The sequence below is a fragment of the Hyperoodon ampullatus genome, assembly GCF_949752795.1.
Source record: "Hyperoodon ampullatus genome assembly, chromosome: 15".
Taxonomy (NCBI): domain Eukaryota; kingdom Metazoa; phylum Chordata; class Mammalia; order Artiodactyla; family Ziphiidae; genus Hyperoodon; species Hyperoodon ampullatus.
This window is the reverse complement of record NC_136928.1, coordinates 52994685-53017564: the sequence shown is the minus strand read 5'-3', so window position 1 is coordinate 53017564 and position 22880 is coordinate 52994685. Positions and strand designations below refer to the sequence as shown.

Here is a 22880-nt window from a genome sequence, read left to right as displayed (position 1 = left end):
GTTTGAATAAAATGTTGACATTGAAACTTGGTTCCGCATGACATGAGCACATTTAGAGTGGTGTAAATGTTAATATTGAATATAAGGCTTATCATAAAACAGTATATAGTTAATTGCCTTGTGTGTGAGAGACGCTACTTCCAAGAGTTCAGAAGGATGATAAACACTTCTGATTGGAGTGTTTTATAAAATTTCATATAAGAGGATGTGCTTGACTTGGAGGTTTTGTTTTATTTTTTTTTTAAGTTGGAGTAGAGGATATGGTTGCTATCATTCTGGAAGCTTTGGGGAACAAGCCCACATAACTTTTAACTTTCATTTAGAAATTGAGAAATCTGGTTCAAGTTCTTAAATCTTTTTTTTACATTAATCAGGTATTGCATATGAGATATGAACTTGGCCAGTGGTACTGTTCTATCTATTATGAGTTGTATTTTGGTCTTACAGTGTCATATATAATCTTCTACCTGTTGGTAGCTGGTAATTCACTTACTAATCAGACTCCCAAAACATAGAATTTCAGAACACTAGATGTTCAATATTGTTGTGTATAGCTTTTTTTCTAAGAAAACAGATACTTGGTAGAGCAAGGAATCAAACCCAATGTTTAGGCATTCTTGTTTCCTACAGTTCACTGTCTTGAGATTATATGTTTATTGTATGTGTATGTATTTTGGGTACAAGTTGGTACTCTTTTATTTATTATCAGAAAATATTTAATTTTTTAGGCGCTATAGGTTTCTTGGTTCTTTTGAAGTCTAGATCGATGTGTGTACTCAAACACATAGTTTTCTAGGGTTTCTGTTGCATGAAGTTTTCCCAGATCATTTCAGTAAAATATGGCACTTGGTCCTAATCTCTTCTAATAGATACTTTTGTAATTCATATGAGAAAGTTTTCATGGCCAAACCTTATAGGTGATTCTATGAAGTGAAACTGTTAATAGTTAAAATGACTTTATGAGTATGTGAGAGTAAACTATTACTTCTTAAAAAAAAAAAAATCCAGGTCCAAGCAGGTAGTGGTCAGTCCTCTCATTCCCAGCTTTTTTTTCTTAAGCCAAAATTTTTCTCCCCTTTGGGAGACTCTGTCCCTTTTTACTATTGCCCTTCAGTATTGACTGAGGCAGAGAGCATTCAATTTACCTTCAATGCCCTCTCTAGAACATGGACATGAGACTTTTCCTACTTAATTTGACATGAGATAATTGAGATAAGAACTTTTGAACTTTATTAAAGGTAGAGGAAATCCAAGGGGAAATAAACATGGAGCACAATAGCCAAATACATAATCTAGTCTATGCCTAGCCTGTGTACAGCTTCATTCATATGGTATAATTCTTGGATTGCCTTCATGTAGTGGACACCATTTAAGCATCCGTTATTCCAGATTCCACTCCTGGATGATGCTGTCCTCCCTGGAAGTCTTCCTTTGAGAGAATGAGGGTCTTCTATAACACAGGAGTGATGAGTTCAGGGATTTTTTTTTTTTTTTTTTTTTTTTTTTTGGCTTGAGTCCTTTCTCTTTTCGGTAATGTAAGGAATGTCTATTTTCTTTATGGAATCTACTCCAGTTCTAGGGGGTGTATGGACTTAGGGTAAAGGCCACATAAGAAATTTATCACATTTATTGGGGATGGAAATGTTGCTTTGTTAAACCACTTCTGTCAAACTAATTAAAAAAAAAAACTTCCAACACTTATTTAGTATTTGTTTTGGCAGGAAAATAAACAAATTACTATTTTGGGAAATAGATATACACAGAAGGACCATTAATTATGCAGAGTAGCATGTGCTAAGTGCTAAGTGGGTGGTAAAGAACTAAGTGTTAATGAAGTTTAGTAGCGCACCTTGGGGGAAAGGATCTCTGGGAAAGATGGGACCCAAATCTGACATTTCAGGAAGGATGTAACTGCAAGGATGGGAGGAAGTTAAGGAAGGGGGGCACAATTTTAAAAATAATTCATTGTCTAAATTATGGTAGACAAAACAGTCCTGCTTTTGATTTTAGACTATATTAGAATCAGTACAGATGTTCAGTACAATAAGTGTTTTTTCCTTCACCTTTATATTTCTAAGTTACTTGTTATTTGAAAAAATGAAGCTATATTCTTTGAGGACCTATTATTGTTTCCTACTGTGCTGTCAGTTTTGTTTATAAATATGTAATATAGGTGGGCTAGATTGTAAACTGAGGACAGCTTTGAAGTAAGTTGGTCCCTCTTACTTGATTGATGAGAACAAATCAGCCAGTCTGCCAGCAAAGGCAAGGGAACTAGAACTTTAAATTCAAAAGAATTTTAAAAACACAATGCTTCAGATAATTTTTCTTGTTCTTTGTCAGAGTTTATCATCAAAATAAATTATTAGCTAAGTGCACTATGTTTAATGTTTTTAGGAATAGTAGAGAGTTTTATCCAGGGAATCGGGTGTTTTGTAAGTCGAGATTAGCTTTTGTTCTTCTCCAGCAACTATGAATCCACTTCTTTAGATGAAGTTCTATTCCCTAGATATGTTTAGGGGGAAAGGGAGGAAAAAACCTCTGTTATATGGATCATTTGACTTAAGGAGTAGAGATGACTTTGAGTGAGCTGAAGAGGCGTTTAGAAAACGAGAACCAAATACTCAGTTTTGAAAGTGTTTCATCTGGTGATGAGTAGTGTTAGTATCTCAGCATGTGCTTTTGCATGCATTTGACCTTATTTTGAACATTATAGTAATATTTCAATTTGAGTATTTAAACAGCCCTTTAAGTTTTGTTTAACCTAATTTTGGCTTGTTATGTGTAAAGATTGCCCACCCTCTTCCCTCACCCCCTTTCAGAGTTGGTTTGTAAGCAAACTCAAAGGTATCAGAGTTTTTTTAATGTGGAGGCTTATTCCAGAAGAAAATGTCAACTCTTAATCTACCTATCTAAATTTTAGGGCCTCTAGAATTTTTTTCCAGATTTGTTCTTCCCAATGAAAAGCAGTTATTATCAGTTTGGTTTGCTACTTGCTTAGGCAAGAAGGGCACGACACATCTTTGAGTTCCCAAATCTGTGATTCTAAGATAAGTAGACAGTGGACATCTCAGTAGGAAATAACGTTATTCTTAGAATTTCAGTGCTTCTGCTTTGCTCCTTGAAATGCTCATGTACACAAACATGCGCGCACACACACACACACACACACACACACAGCCATACCAAATTAGTTGTGCTCTTACTCTTCTTCTGGTCTTTGTATATGCTGGCTATTTCCTTCTCCCACTTCCACCTTTTAGGTCTCAGCTTAGGCTTCTTCCTTTGGAAAAATTTTAACTACATAAGACTTTTTTTTTTTTTTTTTTTTTTTTTGCGTTACATGGGCCTCTCACTGTTGCGGCCTCTCCCGTTGCGGAGCACAGGCTCCGGACGCGCAGGCTCAACGGCCATGGCTCACGGGCCCAGCCGCTCCGCGGCATGTGGGATCCTCCCAGACCGGGGCACGAACCCGCGTCCCCTGCATTGGCAGGCGGACCCCCAACCACTGCGCCACCAGGGAAGCCCCCATAAGACTTTTTTGATACCTCTTCTTGGCATACCTGTATTTATCCCATCATAGCCCCTGTATCACAAGTGTGCCTTCAAAACGTGTGCACTGGTCTTTATCTTCCACCAGACTATACATTCCTTTAGGGATGGGGGCATCTTATTCCTAGTACTTAATACAGTGCCTGGCAGGTAGTAGGCAGTCAGAAAATGCTTGAGTGAGTGTCTAATGTACTGTTGTTAAAGTACGTTTAAGGTATTCCTGTGGCAAATAGAAGTATGTATGATTTATTGCTGTATTTTATGCAATGATTATGAATGAAAAATTTTAGAATCAGCCCAGAATTGAATGCTATATAATATATACACACATGTGAAACCTTTTAAGTGATTATTAAAAATGTGATTACTTAAAGTGATTATAGCAGACTACTTAAATAAAAAAGACAGCCAGTAGTCCCCAGTCTTCCGTGTATAACTCCTTTTAAAATACCATTTCTCGGGTGCTTACTTTATAGTACAATTACTGTATTCCATTGATTAAGCAAGTAAATTATAACATGATGCTGCTGTGAGTTCAGTAATGTATTTATCTCAAAGAAGGCAATGGATTCCAAGACAGATGTGCAGAGAATATTGCTCATTCAGTCTTTAGACAATGCTTGCTATGCATATATTCTCTCTCAGTCTTGTAAAACCTCTTAGGCCCACAGAGTTGTATAGACCAAGTGGTCTCTACAGGGAGTATGTAGGACCATCCATCAGTATTAATTTTTTAAAGATTAGAGCCTTTGTTTATTGTCTTTCATCTTGAAAAAGGCAAATTACATTTTATATAGTGATTAACACTGGCTTCCCCACACTGTTAGTATGTCACATAGGCTGGTGAGAGATCCTAAGGAACGGTAGAATTTTTACTTCCTCACTGGTATTCATTGCTATATCACATTGAAGTTTACATGTGATTACATTGATTTCCATGTGATCTAGTTTTTTGTTTTTGTTTTTTTAATTTGTCTTTGGCTGCATTGGGTCTTTGTTGCTGCGCACGGGCTTTCTCTAGTTGCGGCGAGCTGGGGCTACTCTTTGTTGCGGTGCGTGGGCTTCTCATTGTGGCGGCTTCTCTTGTTGTGGAGCACAGGCTCCAGGGGCGCAGGCTTCAGTAGTTGCAGCACTCGGGCTCAGTAGTTGCGGCTCACGTGTTCTAGAGTGCAGGCTCAGTAGTTGTGGCTCATGGGCTCTAGAGCGCAGGCTCAGTAGTTGTGGCACACGGGCTTAGCTGCTTCGCGGCATGTGGGATCTTCCCGGACCAGAGCTCGAACCTGTGTCCCCTGCGTTGGCAGGTGGACTCCCAACCACTGAGCCACCAGGAAAGTCCCTCCATGTGATATAGTTTTAACTAAACAGTCTTCAAAAAATGAGCAAGTGACTGTGAAAGATTCCTATCAAAACATTAGATTGATTTTAATTATAATAGAGCACATACAAGCACACAGCGTAAAAAATGTTAGAACTCCTAATCCCAGTATGGGCTCTTATTATGGGGTAAAACCTATAATATAATCAGATCTCAAATATCAACCTCTCAAAATTTGAGATTGTCAAAGATTATTTGAAATGTGGATCTCTATTTACTGTTGTTGAAACCATAGCTTGTCTAAGTGTATAGTGTGCTTGACATATGGCTAAATCATAGTATAAAATCATAGCAAATTAGCAAGACATTTAAAAATTACATTCTAAGGGTAAAAACTAACATTTATGAGTTTTTCCCCCCCAGAGGTGTTTGATAGAGCCATACAATATTAAATACAGTAACTACAAAATTTCACTAAATTTTATTATAAATGTTTACAAGGCCCTTTGAGGTTTCTTGCTGAGTAGTAAAAGACAAAGCATACCACTGAGGAAACACTAGTTTTTCCTGCCTTGGTCAAAATGACTGAAATAATACATAGAATATATGGCCAAAAATTAAAATACATTCCTTTGTCATCACATGCCTTTGAGACATGTAGTAATCATTCCCAAGTTGAGGAAACCAGTATGAGAACAATTACACCTGGGAGATTTAAGATTGACTAAAATATAGGTGTTTGTAACATACTTTCCTCTTAGTATTTGCTAAGTTTTGTTTCAGTAATAAAGTCTGTTTTTTTTGGGGGGGGGAGTGAAGAGTAAAAGCAAAGAGATGCTAGACAAATGTATATTCTCAACAGTAAATGCTTCTTTAATAGAAATAACCTTTTTTGGAAGAAAAATCATAGTCACTTAAGGTGAAAATTGTTCACTGCAACATTCATAGGAAAATTACTGCAGCAAAGAAATTGAACCAGGAGTTCAGAGCTATTAGGGTGTCATCAGTGCAGTTAATTTTATAAAAACAAGACCTTTAACTTTAAAATTCAGTGAGCTGTTTACAGTGGTGATGCCAAAATATGCAGATGCTCAAGTCCTCTATATAAAATGGTGTGGTAGTTGCATATAACCTATGCACAACCTCCCCATATACTTTAAATCATCTCTAGATTACCTAATACAATATAAATCCCACGTACAAGTTGCTGGTGCAAAGCAAATTCAAGTTTTGCTTTTTGGAACTTTCTGGAATTTTTTTTCCTGAGTATTTTCGACTTGTGGTTGGTTGAATCTGAGGGTGTGGAACCAGCTGATACTGAGGGCTTACTGTGAATGAAATGAGAAATGACCAAGAAGGTACAGTCTGCCACATAGAGTTTTGATGATTATCTCATAGCAAAGTTTTTTGCTTTTGAAGAGTTAGAGAACTTAAAATAGTAATTGCTAATTCCTATGCAGATATTTTTGGATAAAAGAAAATACACTCTTAATCATGCCATTCAAGATGAAACTTACTAAGAAAGTAATTGTTTTAAAGAAAGTAGTGTTAGTGAAAGAACAGTTGAGAAACAAATGTTTGGAGATGGTTTGTTTTGTAATTTTTTTTCTTTTTTTGCATTACACGGGCCTCTCACTGTTGCGGCCTCTCCCGTTGCGGAGCACAGGCTCCGGACGCGCAGGCTCAGCGGCCATGGCTCACGGGCCCAGCCGCTCCACGGCATGTGGGATCTTGCCAGCCCGGGGCACGAACCCGTGTCCCCCTGCATCGGCAGGCGGACTCAACCACTGCGCCACCAGGGAAGCCCTGTTTTGTGATTTTTGTTGGGGGAAAGAAGATCATCTATATAAACTTTAAGCACTTGGGAATTTAGGTATATGTTCTAGGAAAACTCACATACGTGCACCACGATTGTTCAAAACAGCACTGTTTTATACTTTAAAAAAATGAGAAATAACTCATATTGATAGTGGAATGGATAAAAATTGTGATACAAACATACAGTGGCATATAGTGAATGAACTACAGCTCTATGCATCAATGTAAATGAAATACAGTGTTGAGCTGGAAAAAAAAAAGTACTAGAGTAAAACATACTGTATTTTACGTCAGTGTAAGGTGTCAAACATAAAACTAAACAACCACACATTAATATGGTTAAACTAGAAGAAATACTAATTATAAAATTCAGGATAATAAGAGGCTTCAGTGGTCTTGATAATGTTCTATTTCTTAAACTGTATGGTAGTTTTAGTACTCTTTGGCTGTGTGTATACATTATATAAAATATGTATGATATTTCATGATGTTTAAAGAATTAAACATCCCTAATTTTAGGGATGTTTGGGACAACCCTAACATTAAAATGAGATCAATATTGAACGTAAAAAAAAATTTACTAATTTGTGAAAGAATGCAATCCCAATTACAGCCGATAGGTGTGCTGGTGACCGAAGCGCAGTCAATTAGGTACTTAGATACCTGTTTCCCAAACTTTGAACCTTGAGAAAGTGACTTTCAGAAAGGAATTAGACGGAAGGTAGAGATCACTGCAGCAGCAGGCAAGGCTGTTCTTGGTGTAACTTTCACAGAGTTTGGCTGCCCAGCCTCAGGGCTCCTCTGTTTCCTGATGGTTTTCCAAGCTGGCGTTCCAGGCTCCCTTTGATTCTTAGGGTCTCCTATAGCTTTCTATTGAAAACCCCTCCTTCCTTCTCTCTTTATCCCTAAATTAAAAACAAATTTGGAAATAGAAATTTCTACACTATTTTTAAAACTCTTCTAGATGAGGAACTCTTGTGAATTTGGAGCCCATTTCTTGAAATGTGAAACAGCAGACCCTTAATTCGAAGAACATCAAGATAAGGGAAGTGATAACACATTTTTTTTTATAATTGGTAGTTGGGATTGAAGAGGGTGATAAATACAGTCAACAATTCAGTTTCATTTGTGTTTAGGTATCTTTATAAGGGTTTTTTTTTTTTCAGGTGAAATAAGCATTAAAAACAATCTAAATTAAAATGTGCTTAGAACTAGGGTTTCAAATCATTGTATCAAAATATCAAACCAGTGTGCTAACAAATAAGCATATGCTATTACATTGTTCTCAATACAAAATATAATTTTTTATCATACTTGAATGAAATTAATTTTTAGGTCTGAGTAAAATCTTGTCCTTCCAAAATTCCTTTTTATAAATATTTGTGTTTGTAATTTATTAGTACAGTATTATATATAACTCATGAAAAGTTATAAAATTGCTGTAATTTATAAATATTATATATGGTGGTTCATTGGGTTTTTAGGAATAGGAATATTTAGTTTTATTGTAAAGTTAGGTAATGGTTACAGCTGAAAAAGATATCTCACAAAGATACCTAGATCCAAGTGAAAGTCAGTTGATCTAGACTAGTGTGTCTCAAAATATGATTCTTAGTCACCAGCATGCTTTTTTGAAGAACCCATCCGAGATCTACTGGAAAAAAAAAAAATTGAGGGTGTGGGGATAGGACCATGGAATTTGCATTTTGAGCAAATAATAACAGCAAACATTTTATGGTGTTTACTGTGTCTCAGGCACTGTTCTAAGCACTATATGTTAACTCATTCTTCACTGCAACCCTGTCAGGTGTAGGTACTATTGTTATTATTCCCATTTGACAGAGAAGGAATTTGAGGTACCAGTGACTAGGAAACTCGAGGTCACACAGCTAGCAAGTGTTAGGGCCAGGATTGTATGTGGAAAACATACCAGGCATTCTCATCCCCACTGTTCCAGTCCAAGTCATTTGAAATTGGAAAAGCTTTATTCTAAAGTAATAGTAAAGCTGAGAGGGAGGATGATGCATAGTGGTACTTTACAGTTCTATGGGCTTTAAGTCTTTGTCAGCCAGCACTGCGTAAAAGCTGTCCTAATGCTACTTCATAGATTGTGAAACACGGCAATATTAAGTAGTATGTTCTTTAGCACATCATTAAAGTTATATTTGTTTTTATGGGTTAATGGGCTTCAGTCAATCGAGGTAAAGTTTTTTATTTGATGTGCAGTAAAACCTAAGTAAAATCACATGTTTGTGAAACTGAGATTTTATGTTTTAATTAATTTGGGAGGTTGTCTTCAGGATTACTGGGGGAAAAATACTTGATTACAACACTTGCTTTTGGAAGTCTTTCTAAAATATATTAGCATACTTTTCTACCTTAGTAGATTGAACAAGATGTTGCATTGTTCTGAATATTCTCACTCCTGCGTCTTATATATTGAACCCTAGAGTTATCTTATAAATTGAATTAAAAAAAAAAACTTAACCAGGTTTTGTTTCTTGGTTTCCTTTCTCCTAGAATGGTGGATCTCAACTTGCTGGGTGGACAAATCACCAGAGAGGCATTTTAAAAAAGATACTGATATCTGGGTCCCATCCCCAGAGACTCTTAATGCACTAGGATTGAGAAACTACTATTCTAGAAGAAGGGTATACGGGGACATTTTCTTGGTTTCTTTTTTGTTGTTGTTCCAGTAAATTTTGATAATACTGAAAAATATACTTGATCAGGAGTTACTAGAAAGTAGATAAAATATTGTAGATAAATGCTCTATCAAATTTAAACATGTAACACTTACATTTTTTTTTTTCCTTTCAGATTCATTACTAAACATGGGTGCATTTTTGGATAAACCCAAAACTGAGAAACATAATGCTCATGGTGCTGGGAATGGTTTACGTTATGGCCTGAGTAGCATGCAAGGATGGAGAGTGGAAATGGAAGATGCACACACAGCTGTTGTAGGTATTCCTCACGGCTTGGAAGACTGGTCGTTTTTTGCAGTTTATGATGGTCACGCTGGATCCCGAGTAGCAAATTACTGCTCATCACACTTATTAGAACACATCACTAATAATGAAGACTTTAGGGCAGCTGGAAAATCAGGATCTGCTCTTGAGCCTTCAGTGGAAAACGTCAAGAATGGTATCAGAACTGGCTTTTTGAAAATTGATGAATACATGCGTAACTTTTCAGATCTCAGAAATGGCATGGACAGGAGCGGTTCAACTGCAGTGGGAGTTATGATTTCACCTAAGCATATTTACTTCATCAACTGTGGTGATTCACGGGCTGTTCTGTATAGGAATGGACAAGTCTGCTTTTCTACCCAAGATCACAAACCTTGCAACCCAAGGGAGAAAGAGCGAATCCAAAATGCAGGCGGCAGCGTAATGATACAGCGTGTTAATGGTTCATTAGCAGTGTCTCGTGCTCTGGGGGACTATGATTACAAGTGTGTTGATGGCAAGGGCCCAACAGAACAACTTGTTTCTCCAGAGCCTGAGGTTTATGAAATTTTAAGAGCAGAAGAGGATGAATTTATCATCTTGGCTTGTGATGGGATCTGGGATGTTATGAGTAATGAGGAGCTCTGTGAATTTGTTAAATCTAGGCTTGAGGTATCTGATGACCTGGAAAATGTGTGCAATTGGGTAGTGGACACTTGTTTGCATAAGGTATGTAAGTCTTTTTTGTTACAATTAAAATGCCCTATTAATTTTGAAAAGACACGGTAAGTAAAATTAAGCAAACTTAGTTTTAAAGCTTTTAATATTTTCATTAGGGAAGACCTATATACATATATATATATATTTTTTTTTTTTTTTTTTTTGCGGTACACGGGCCTCTCACTGCTGTGGCCTCTCCTGTTGCGGAGCACAGGCTCTGGACGCGCAGGCTCAGCGGCCATGGCTCACGGGACCAGCCGCTCCGTGGCATGTGGGATCTTTCCGGACCGGGACACGAACCCGTGTCCCCTGCATCAGCATGCAGACTCTCAACCACTGCGCCACCAGGGAAGCCCCAAGACCTATATATTTAAAAATTATTTTCTTCACCAGAAATGAAACCTTTTTTTTTGGTTGCCGTCCTCATTTGTCTTAATCTTCTAATTTGCAAATTAAGTTTAATAAATTTGTGGCATTTGTTGTCATTTAAGTAATTTATGGCTTTTTGTTGTAGCAGAGGCATCTGTACACAATTGTGACTTTTGATTAAAATTCTCAACATTGGCACTAGCCGTCTTGTTTTTTTTTTTTCCAGGGGGCTGCGCCGTGCGGCTTGTGGGATCTCAGTTCCCCGATCAGGAATTGAACCCAGGCCCCGGTAGTGAAAGCCCAGAATCCTAACCACTAGGCCACCAGGGAACTCCTGGCAATAGCTGTCTAATGCCTGACTATGCAGCAGTTTCATAAAAAAACATGTAGAGAGGGTATGATTCTATATTAGATACACAGAAGATCAAGAGCCACATAGTATTGGAAGATACACCAGAAGCCTAGACTAAGTAAAGTTTTGTAATTTAGTTCTGAGCCCACTAGCAGCTAAGACAAAAACTGAAGTAAGAGTTGTATATTTCTTATTCTGTAGTAAAAGAAGCTTTTTCCTAGCATAAAATCTAAAAGGAATTTACATGTGACTCTATATAAATAATATATGACATGGTAGATAATACCTTATTTTTAGAGGAGATAATCAAAATTCTTTTCATATAGATGTTTTTATCATTACTGATTAAAAAACCAAAGACTAATATAAAGTGCAATCTTGTTAAGAATTCCTTTGGAACACAAAAGTTTAATTTACATTTGCAATATTTTATGAATCTTAACTTGATACAATAATAGGGAGGAAAATACAGACTAACAGATAATTAGCAGTTTCCTTGGATGTCTTCAAAATGTCCAGTAGTTTCAAGTGGGTTTTTGACAGCATCTACATAGCAGTCAATTAAAATTTGAGTTATCTGGCCAGCGCCTAAAATATGTGTAAGTATTCTGTGACTCTGAAAAGCTATCAAGATGAAACCAACCTTTGGTTATGTGATACAAAGGTTTTGCCTTACTTATTCTGTCTAGATTAGAGCCACTCTGTTTCCTCACCATGTAAGATGCTGTGGAAGATACAGGCACAGCCAAAAAGTTTTTCAAAGGATCTCTGAGTCTACGGAAATGCCCAGGTTTTGTTGAAGTATCTACTTCTTTTCCATAGAATGGGAAGAGACAACTTCAAAAAGAGAAAATGTAAGGGCTGATGTTTCCAGCTTTTTTTCTGAAAGGATTTTAATGATGGTATCTCTAGCTCTTCTGTTTTTGGTTTGTTTTTGTATTGTATCCTTTTTGCTTCTCTAGATGAATTAAATACAGAAATATTGATGGTTGTCAGTGCTGGAATAGTAAGTGGTTCTAAAGATGTCTATCTCCTTGGACTCTGTATGGGGAGAGTCTGACCTGCAGCTTTTTGAGACAAAAGCAAGCATATGTTTTTGCCTAACTAGGAAGTGAAAACAGCATTTTCCCGATTACTAAAAAAAAAAAAGTTATTGAAAAGCAAGCCAGATAATACAGAATATATATATATTTTTTAATTTATATAATACAGAATATGTAAAGAAACACTCAAAAATTTTGCCACCCACCTAAGTGGGCTGTCTTCATAATTGCAGTATTTATTTTTTCCGTCTTTTTTGCCTGCCTCTGAATGTGTATATTTTTATAAAAATGAGATCATTATATTTGTTATTCTGTAGTCTGCTTTTTCATTCAACAATATATTGTAGAAAGATCTCCGTGTCTGTATGTATCTATCAAAATCATTTTTCATGGTTACATAGCGGAGTGTCATGTAGTTTTGAGGGAATAGCCAGAAATCTATTAGATCTGTAATTTGGAGTAAAGAAAGAAGTTTATATTGTGGATAAACTGCGCTCTCCCTTCCATTGAAAGGATGTTAGTTTTCAGGAATTTTGACCCAACCCTTCTGAATGGGGTTTGAATGATTCTGGTGGTATATTTTCATTTGATAGGTTTTATCAGTTTAAATTGATTATTTTTTTTTGTTGATGGTGTTAAAAGATTCTAGGCAGAATCCCAGAATCTCAGAAATGATAAATGATAGTCATAGAGGGACAAGGGGTTGGAACACCAACCTCTTCATTTAATTTAGTTGAATGAAGTTGACCATCGTAGTTCCTTTGAATGAAGTTACATTTAAATTGAAATCAGTTTTGAGAAGCTTAGTTAGCTGTTTTGTGTTGAAACACAACAGACATATAAATTTTTTGAACTGACACATGCTACTTATGGAATTAGATAAGCTTCTTATCCATTCCTGTTTTTCTGACTCCATAATTTTGTCATTCCACTTGTTTGTATTTTAAAACTAAGGGTTAGCAATATTATAAAACAATAGGATTAAAATAGAACATATGATTGCTTTGAATTTAGTCTGAAAGATTGAATTTAAATTTTAAAATCCGTGGAAAGCAGGTAGGCCAGTGCTAGCCCTTAGCAATTGCTCAGTAGGTGTTAGCTGCTTTTTTTTTAAATGGTGGAATAAATTTATTTTTTTAAATTTTTTATTGGAGTATAGTTATTTACAGTGTTGTTAGTTTCTGCTGTACAGCAAAGTGAATCAGTTATACATATATATATATCTGTCCACTCTTTTTTAGATTCTTTTCCCATATAGATCATTATAGAGTATTAAGAAGAGTTCCCTGTGCTATACAGTAGGTCCTTATTAGTTATCTATTTTATATATAGTAGTGTACATATGTCAGTCCCAATCTCCCAATTTATCCCTCCACTCCACCTTTCCCCCATGGTAACCGTAAGTTTGTTTTCTACATCTGTGACTCAATTTCTGTTCTGTAAATAGGTTCATTTGTACCATTTATTAAGATACCACATATAAGTGCTATCATATGATATCTGTCTTTCTCTGTCTGACTCACTTCACTTAATATGACAATCTCTAGGTCCAGGTGTTAGCTGCTTTAAGAGAAAAGATAGAGTAGATCCGGTTTTTTTTTTTTTTTTTTTTTTTTTTTTTTTTTTTTTTTTTGCGGTACGTGGGCCTCTCACTGTTGTGGTCTCTCCCGTTGCGGAGCACAGGCTCCGGATGCGCAGGCTCAGCGGCCATGGCTCACGGGCCCAGCCGCTCCGCGGCATATGGGATCCTCCCAGACCGGGGCACGAACCCGTATCCCCTGCATCGGCAGGCGGACTCTCAACCACTGCGCCACCAGGGAGGCCCTAGATCCGGTTTTTAAGTAGATGTTTTAAGTAGGTTTTTTAAAGATATTTTCCTGATAATAGATTTAAATTAAGTGTTGGGAATTCCCTGGCGGTCCAGTGGTTATGACATGGCACTTTAACTGCCAGGCCCCGGTTCGATCCCTGGCCAGGGAACTAAGATCCCGCAAGCTGCATGGCACAACCAAAAAATAAATAAATAAAATTTTAAAAAATTAATTAAGTGTTAAAAATTTTCTAGCACTTGTTAACTCATGAACTCTTGGGAGATTATGATAACCATCAAAATCACAATAGTATCGGGCTTCCCTGGTGGCGCAGTGGTTGAGAGTCCGCCTGCCGGTGCAGGGGACACGGGTTCGAGCTCTGGTCCGGGAGGATCCCACATGCTGCGGAGCGGCTGGGCCCATGAGCCATGGCTGCTGAGCCTGTGTGTCTGGAGCCTGTGCTCCGCAACGGGAGAGGCCACAACAGTGGGAGGCCCGCGTACCACAAAAAAAAAAAAAAAAAAAAATCACAATAGTATCAAAAAATTGCTTTTTTTTTTTTTTTTTTGTGGTACGCGAGCCTCTCACCGCTGTGGCCTCTCCCGATGTGGAACACAGGCTCCGGACGCGCAGGCTCAGCGGCCATGGCTCACGGGCCCAGCCGCTCCACGGCATGTGGGATCCTCCCGGACCCGGGCACGAACCCGCGTCCCCTGCATCGGCAGGCGGACTCCCAACAACTGCGCCACCAGGGAAGCCCAAAAAATTGCTTTTTATGAGCCAAATGCAGTATACTCTAAGCACTTTACACATATTTTAATTAATTTAATTTTCACAACAACCATAAAAGGTAGTTAGCATTATTATTGTTAAAGATAGTCATTTTTCAGAGTTGCTATTTAACAATATGAAGCTACAAGTGTTGGATGACTCTGGTCAGGTATTACCCTATTTAGATGATTAACTCTAGGGAAGAATGGTCCCTAAGAAAGCAGCTTTCCCATTTTACTGCCAGTGCTGCTAGCATTCGTGGTGTTTATGCTAACTAATTTCAGGTCACATAGAATATGTGACAGCTGTTTGCATAGCCTTTCATAACTTATAGATCACACTCATTTTATTTATCCTCATAGTAACCTTCTCAGGTGAAAAAAAAAAAATTTTAATTTACAGTTTGCAAGTAAGGAAATGGAGGTTTGTCATTAAAAGACTTTAAGAAAAAAAAAAAAGAAAAGGGAGAAAGAAAAGCTGTAAGTCAGATATTTGGTGAGTTTTGAAGCAGAGTCTAGAATCCAAGTTTTCTGACTTAAGTTTTGTATATATGTCGCCAAACTTTCCCAGAGGATTTGATGAAAAATTTTTTCCTAAGGGAAACATTAGGACTTTCCTTTTCTTTTTTCAATAATTACGAGATTAAAAATTTTTAAACAAATGCAGTGATGTTTGAAGTAAAGTTATTAATCTTTATGTCCCTCCTTGTCAGTCTCATTCCCCTTAGGTAACCACTGTTTACAGTTTGCTCTATATCCTTCCAAATAATTCTCTGTGTTTATTCATACAAATAGAAGTACAAAAACAAGGTTTTCTTTCCTTTTTTTTAATTTTCAAATTTTATTTATTTTTTTATTCAGCAGGTCCTTATTAGTCATCAGTTTTATACGCATCAGTGTATACATGTCAATCCCAATCGCCCAGTTCATCACACCACCACCCCCACTCCCCAGCCGCTTTCCCCCCTTGGTGTCCGTACGTTTGTTCTCTACATCTGTGTCTCAATTTCTGCCCTGCAAACTGGTTCATCTGTACCATTTTTCTAGGTTTCACATATATGCGTTAATATACGATATTTGTTTTTCTCTTTCTGACTTACTTCACTCTGTATGACACTCTCTAGATCCATCCACATCTCAACAAATGACCCAATTTCATTCCCTTTTATGGCTGAGTAATATTCCATTGTATATATGTACCACATCTGCTTTATCCATTGGTCTGTCGATGGGCGTTTAGGTTGCTTCCATGACCTGGCTATTGTAAATAGAGCTGCAGTGAACACTGGGGTGCCTGTGTCTTTTTGAATTATGGTTTTCTCTGGGTATATGCCCAGTAGTGGGATTGCTGGGTCATATGGTAATTCTATTTTTAGTTTTTTAAGGAACGTCCATACTGTTCTCCATAGTGGCTGTATCAATTTACATTCCCACCAACAGTGCAAGAGGGTTCCCTTTTCTCCACACCCTCTCCATCATTTGTTGTTTGTAGATTTTCTGATGATGCGCATACTACCTAGTGTGAGGTGATACCTTATTGTAGTTTTGATTTACATTTCTCTAATAATTAGTGATGTTGAGCAGCTTTTCATGTGCTTCTTGGCCATCTGTATGTCTTCTTTGGAGAAATGTCTATTTAGGTCTTCTGCCCATTTTTGGATTGGGTTGTTTGTTTTTTTTAATATTGAGCTGCATGACCTATTTATATATTTTGGAGATTAATCCTTTGTCCGTTGATTCGTTGGCAAATATTTTCTCCCATTCTGAGGGTTGTCTTTTCGTCTTATTTATGGTTTCCTTTGCTGTGCATATGCTTTGAAGTTTCATTAGGTCCCATTTGTTTATTTTTGTTTTTATTTCCATTACTCTAGGAGGTGGATCAAAAGAGATCTTGCTGTGATTTACGTCAAAGAGTGTTCTTCCTATGTTTTCTCTCAGAGTTTTATAGTGTCCGGTCTTACATTTAGGTCTCAAATCTATTTTGAGTTTATTTTTGTGTGTGGTGTTAGGGAGTGTTCTAATTTCATTCTTTTACATGGAGCTGTCCAGTTTTCCCAGCATCACTTATTGAAGAGACTGTCTGTTCTCCATTGTATAACCTTGCCTCCATTGTCATAGATTAGTTGACCATAGGTGCGTGGGTTTGTCTCTGGGCTTTCTATCTTGTTCCATTGATCTATGTTTCTGTTTTTGTGCCAGTACCATATTGTCTTGATTACTGTAGCTTTGTAGTATAGTCTGAAGTCAGGGAGTCTGATTCCTCCAGCTCCGTTTTTTTACCTCAACACTGCTTTGGCTATTCAGGGTCTTTTGTGTCTCCATACAAATTTTAAGATTTTTTGTTCTAGTTCCATAAAAAATGCCGTGGGGCTTCCCTGGTGGCGCAGTGGTTGAGAGTCTGCCTGCCAATGCAGGGGACACGGGTTCGTGCCCCGGTCTGGGAAGATCCCACATGCCGCGGAGCAGCTGGTCCCGTGAGCCATGGCTGCTGAGCCTGTGCGTCCGGAGCCTGTGCTCTGCAACGGGAGGCCACAACAGTGCGAGGCCTGTGTACCAAAAAAAAAAAAAAAAAAAAAAAAAAGATGCCGTTGGTAATTTGATAGGGATTGCATTGAATCTGTAGATTGCTTTGGATAGTATAGTCATTTTCACAATATTGATTCTTCCAATCCAAAACATGGTATATCTCTCCATCTGTTGGTATCATCTTTAATTTCTTTCATCAGTGTCTTATAGTTTTCTGCATACAGTTCTTTTGTCTCCCTAGGTTGGTTTATTCCTAGGGATTTTATTCTTTTTGTTGCAATGGTAAATGGGAGTGTTTCCTTAATTTCTCTTTCAGATTTTTCATCATTAGTTTATAGGAATGCAAGAGATTTCTGTGCATTAATTTTTATCCTGCAATATTACCAAATTCATTGATTAACTCTAGTACTTTTCTGGTGGCATCTTTAGGATTCTCTATGTATAGTATCATGTCATCTGCAAACAGTGACCGTTTTACTTCTTCTTTTCCAATTTGTATTCCTTTTATTTCTTTTTCTTCTCTGATTGCCGTGGCCAGGACTTCCAAAACTATGTTGAATAATAGTGGTGAGAGTGGACATCCTTGTTTTGTTCCTGATCTTAGAGGAAATGCTTTCAGTTTTTTACCATTGAGAATGATGTTTGCTGTGGGTTTGTCATATATGGCCTTTATTATGTTGAGGTAGGTTCCTTCTGTGCCCACTTTCTGGAGAGCTTTTATCATAAACAGGTGTTGAATTTTGTCAGAAGCTTTTTCTCCATCTATTGAGATGATCATATGGTTTTTCTTCTTCAGTTTGTTAATGTGGTGTATCATATTGATTGATTTGAGTATATTGAAGAATCCTTGCATCCCTGGGATAAATCCCACTTGATCATGGTGTATGATCCTTCTAATGTGTTGTTGGATTCTGTTTGCTAGTATTTTGTTGAGGATTTTTGCATCTATTTTCATCAGTGATGTTGGTCTGTAATTTTCTTTTTTTGTAGTGTCTTTGTCTGGTTTTGGTATCAGGGTGATGGTGGCCTCATAGAATGAGTTGGGGAGTGTTCCTTCCTCCGCAATTTTTTGGAAGAGTTTGAGAAGGATGGGTGTTAGCTCTTCTCTGAATGTTTGATAGAATTCACCTCTGAAGCCACCTGGTCCTGGACTTTGGTTTGTTGGAAGATTTTTAATCACAGTTTCAATTTCATTACTTGTGATTGGTCTGTTCATATTTTCTGTTTCTTCCTGGTTCAGTCTTGGAAGGTTATACGTTTGTAAGAATTTGTCCATTTTTTCCAGATTGTCCATTTTAGTGGCATAGAGTTGCTTGTAGTAGTCTCTTAGGATGCTTTGTATTTCTGCGGTGTCTGTTGTAACTTCTCCTTTTTCATTTCTAATGGTATTAATTTGAGTCCTCTCCCTCTTTTTCATGATGAGTCTGGCTAATGGTTTATCGATATTGTTTATCTTCTCCAAGAACCAGCTTTTAGTTTTATTGATCTTTGCTATTGTTTTCTTTGTTTCTATTTCATTTATTTCTCCTCTGATCTTTATGATTTCTTTCCTTCTGCTAACTTTGGGTTTTGTTTGTTCTTTCTCTCGTTCCTTTAGGTGTAAGGTTAGATTATTTGAGATTTTTCTTGTTTCTTGATGTAGGCTTGCATAGCTATAAACTTCCCTCTTAGAACTGCTTTTGCTGCATCCCATAGGTTTTGGATTGTCATGTTTTTATTGTCATTTGTCTCTAGGTATTTTTTGATTTCCTCTTTGATTTCTTCAGTGATCTCTTGGTTATTTAGTAATGTATTGTTTATCCTCCATGTGTTTGTGTCTTTTACATTTTTTTCTCTGTAATTCATTTCTAATATCATAGCGTTGTGGTCAGAAAATATGCTTGATATGATTTCAATTTTCTTAAATTTACTGAGGCTTTATTTGTGACCCAAGATGTGATCTATCCTGGAGAATGTTCCGTGCGCACTTGAGAAGAAAGTGTAATCTGCTGTTCTTGGATGGAATGTCCTATAAATATCAATTAAATCTATCTGGTCTATTGTGTCATTTAAAGCTTCTGTTTCCTTATTTATTTTCATTTTGGGTGATCTATCCATTGGTGTAAGTGAGGTGTTAAACTCCCCTGCTATTATTGTGTTACTGTCGATTTCCTCTTTTAGAGCTGTTAGCAGTTGCCTTATGTATTGAGTTGCTCCTATGTTGGGTGCATATATATCTATAATTGTTATATCTTCTTCTTGGATTGATCCCTTGATCATTATGTAGTGTCCTTCCTTGTCTCTTGTAACATTCTTTATTTTAAAGTCTATTTTATCTGATATGAGTATTGCTACTCCAGCTTTCTTTTGATTTCCATTTGCATGGAATATCTTTTTCCATCCCCTCAGTCTGAAGTGGGTCTCTTGTAGACAGTATACATATGGGTCTTGTTTATGTATCCATTCAGCAAGCCTGTGTCTTTTGGTTGGAGCATTTAATCCATTCACGTTTAAGGTAATTATCGAAATGTATGTTCCTATGACCATTTTCCTAATTGTTTTGGGTTTGTTTTTATAGGTCCTTTTCTTCTCTTGTGTTTCCCACTTAGAGAAGTTCCTTTAGCATTTGCTGTAGACCTGGTTTGGTGGTGCTGAATTCTCTTAGCTTTTGCTTGTCTGTAAAGCTTTTGATTTCTCCATCGAATCTGAATGAGAACCTTGCCGAGTAGAGTAATTTTGGTTGTAGGTTCTTCCCTTTTATCACTTCAAGTATATCATGCCACTCACTTCTGGCTTGTAGAGTTTCTGCTGAGAAATCAGCTGTTAACCTTATGGGAGTTCCCTTGTATATTATTTGTCCTTTTTCCCTTGCCGCTTTCAATAATTTTTCTTTGTCTTTATTTTTTGACAGTTTGATTACCGTTTGTCTCGGCATGTTTCTCCTTGGATTTATCCTGTATGGGACTCTCTGCACTTCATTGACTTGGGTGGTTATTTCCTTTCCCAAGTTAGGGAAGTTTTCGACTGTAATCTCTTCATATATTTTCTCAGGTCCTTTCTCTCTCTCTTCTTCTTCTGGGACCCCTATAATGCAAATGTTGTTGCATTTAATGTTGTCCCAGAGGTCTCTTAGGCTGTCTTCATTTCTTTTCATTCTTTTTTCTTTAGTCTGTTCTGCAGCAGTGAATTCCACCATTCTGTCTTCCAGGTCACTTATCCGTTCTTCTGCCTCAGTTATTCTGCTATTGATTCCTTCTAGTGTAGTTTTCATTTCAGTTATTGTATTGTTCATCTCTGTTTGTTTGTTCTTTAATTTAAGTCTTTGTTAAACATTTCTTGCATCTTCTTGATCTTTGCCTCCATTCTTTTTCTGAGGTCCTGGATCATTTTCACTATCATTATTCTGAATTCTTTTTCTAGAAGGTTGCCTATCCTCCGCTTCATTTAGTTGTTTTTCTGGGGTTTTATTTTGTTCCTTCATCTGGTACATAGCCCTCTGCCTTTTCATCTTGTCTATCTTTCTGTGAATGTGGTTTGTGTTCCACAGGCTGCAGGATTGTAATTCTTCTTGCTTCTGCTGTCTGCCCTCTGGTGGATGAGGCTATCTAAGAGGCTTGTGCATGTTTCCTGATGGGAGGGACTGGTGGTGGGTAGAGCTGACTGTTGCTCTGGTGGGCAGAGCTCAGTAAAACTTTCATATGTTTGACTGCTGATGGGTGGGGCTGGGTTGCCTCCTTGTTGGTTGTTTGGCCGGAGGCAACCCAACACTGGAGCCTATGTGGGCTCTTTGGTGGGGCTAACGGCAGACTCTGGGAGGGCTCACACCAAGGAGTACTTCCCAGAACTTTTGCTGGCAGTGTCCTTGTCCCCACAGTGAGCCACAGCCACCCCTGCCTTTGCAGGAGATCCTCCAACACTAGCAGGTAGGTCTGGTTCAGTCTCCACTGGGGTCACTGCTCCTTCCGCTGGGTCCCGATGCACAAACTACTTTGTGTGTGCCCTCCAACAGTGGAGTCTCTGTTTCCCCCAGTCCTGTTGAAGTCCTGCAATCAAATCCCACTAGCCTTCAAAGTCTGATTCTCTAGGAATTCCTCCTCCCGTTGCCAGACCCCCAGGTTGGGAAGCCTGACATGGGGCTCAGAACCTTCACTCCAGTGAGTGGACTTCTGTGGTATAAGTGTTCTCCAGTCTGAGTCACCCACCCAGCGGTTATGGGATTTGATTTTACTGTGATTGTGCCCCTCCTACCATCTCACCGTGGCTTCTCCTTTGTCTTTGGATGTGGGGTATCTTTTTTGGTGAATTCCAGTATCTTCCTGTTGATCATTGTCCAGCAGGTAGTTGTGATTCTGGTGTTCTCGCAAGAGGGAGTGAGAGCACGTCCTTCTAACTCCGTCATTTTGGTTCAGGGCCTCTTCTTTCCTTTTTTTGTTTTTTGCTTTTTACAGAAATGGATCATGCTATGCATGTTACTTTGCCACCTGCTTTGTTTTTCTTAAATCATAAAAGTCAATATTCCCTTAAGTTGTTTTTTTAAAATACAATTTGATTTCCCTTAATTCAATTTATATATCACCTATTAGAAGCTTATTTATTTTAAAACATGAGATATAATACCTGATAGTTGGATTAAGTTAGGGGAAATTAATAACATTTTCCAAAGGCAATATCAATCCAAATTATTGATAAAACATGGAAAATGTACTTAAATTGTATACCCCCCAAAATAATTGTTTAGCCCTGAACTCAGGAGTTTTTCCATTATAGTTTTCAGAAAATGTGATCATAAATAATGCTACTTTAAAAGTAGACATACATAATATTAGAGTGGGGTGTGGCTGGGTTTTTTGAAGTATGGAAGAGAAGGATGTAAAAATACAGTATATGTAGTGTAGAAATCCCCCAACTTTCTTTGTTGATGGTGTCTTGAGTATCTCAGTAAGTTTTTTTACAGTGCTACTTAGCCATATTAATACCTAAGAGTTACGAGTATTAAGTAGTTAGAGCCAAACTTAGTGAGTATACAAAATAATTAACAAATAATACACATACATTGAAAAAACGTTTTATTTCATTCTTTTAAAAACTACAGTTACATACTGATGAGATGTGTGCACCTGTTGGACACTGCACAACTTCTCAAACCTTGGAATCATTAGGCACTGTCACACTTGTTTCCTGTATCGCATTGATTTTTATGAGGACTTGCTTTTTAATCACAGTAACTCCCAGAACCCCAGCTTTGGAAAAATAGGATGTCATTGAAAGGAATATAGTGCTGTCTAATGTTAAAAGTGTGAACTACCTTGAGCTAGTTTGTGAGGTGTCCACAGATGTTGAGTATCACTGTGTCGTCCCCTTCCCCCCTCCATTTAAAATATCTCTGTGAGTGCACTGTGGCATCCTGGCTTCTTGGCACACTGTTTAGAACCACGGGTTTGGTATTAGAACATAGGCTTTGGAACCAGACAGCTGGGTTTTGAATTATGCTCTGCCACTTAGTGCAAAGCCTGGGTTTGTTCATCTTATAAAATAGAGGTAATAATATCTTCTTCATGGAGTTGCTGAGAGTAAAGCTTTTGGCAAGTGCATGAACAGTATCTGGTTTACAGTCCTCAATAAATTTTAGTTCTATTGATGATGGTTATGAAACAGGTAGATTTGTATGAAGGGA

General features: G+C 37.6%; 1 protein-coding gene across 1 annotated transcript in view; it reads left to right on the top strand.

Annotated features, from left to right (window-relative positions):
- The window catches only part of PPM1B (protein phosphatase, Mg2+/Mn2+ dependent 1B), a gene marked incomplete at its 3' end in the record, with an annotated part of 86537 nt that overhangs the window by 44927 nt on the left and 18730 nt on the right, over positions 1 to 22880 (top strand). The window contains exon 2 of the mRNA XM_079721127.1: positions 9506 to 10365. Within this exon, the coding sequence (XP_079577253.1) occupies positions 9520 to 10365 (846 nt within the window). The 5' untranslated portion in view covers positions 9506 to 9519. The remainder of the gene's footprint in view (positions 1 to 9505; positions 10366 to 22880) is intronic.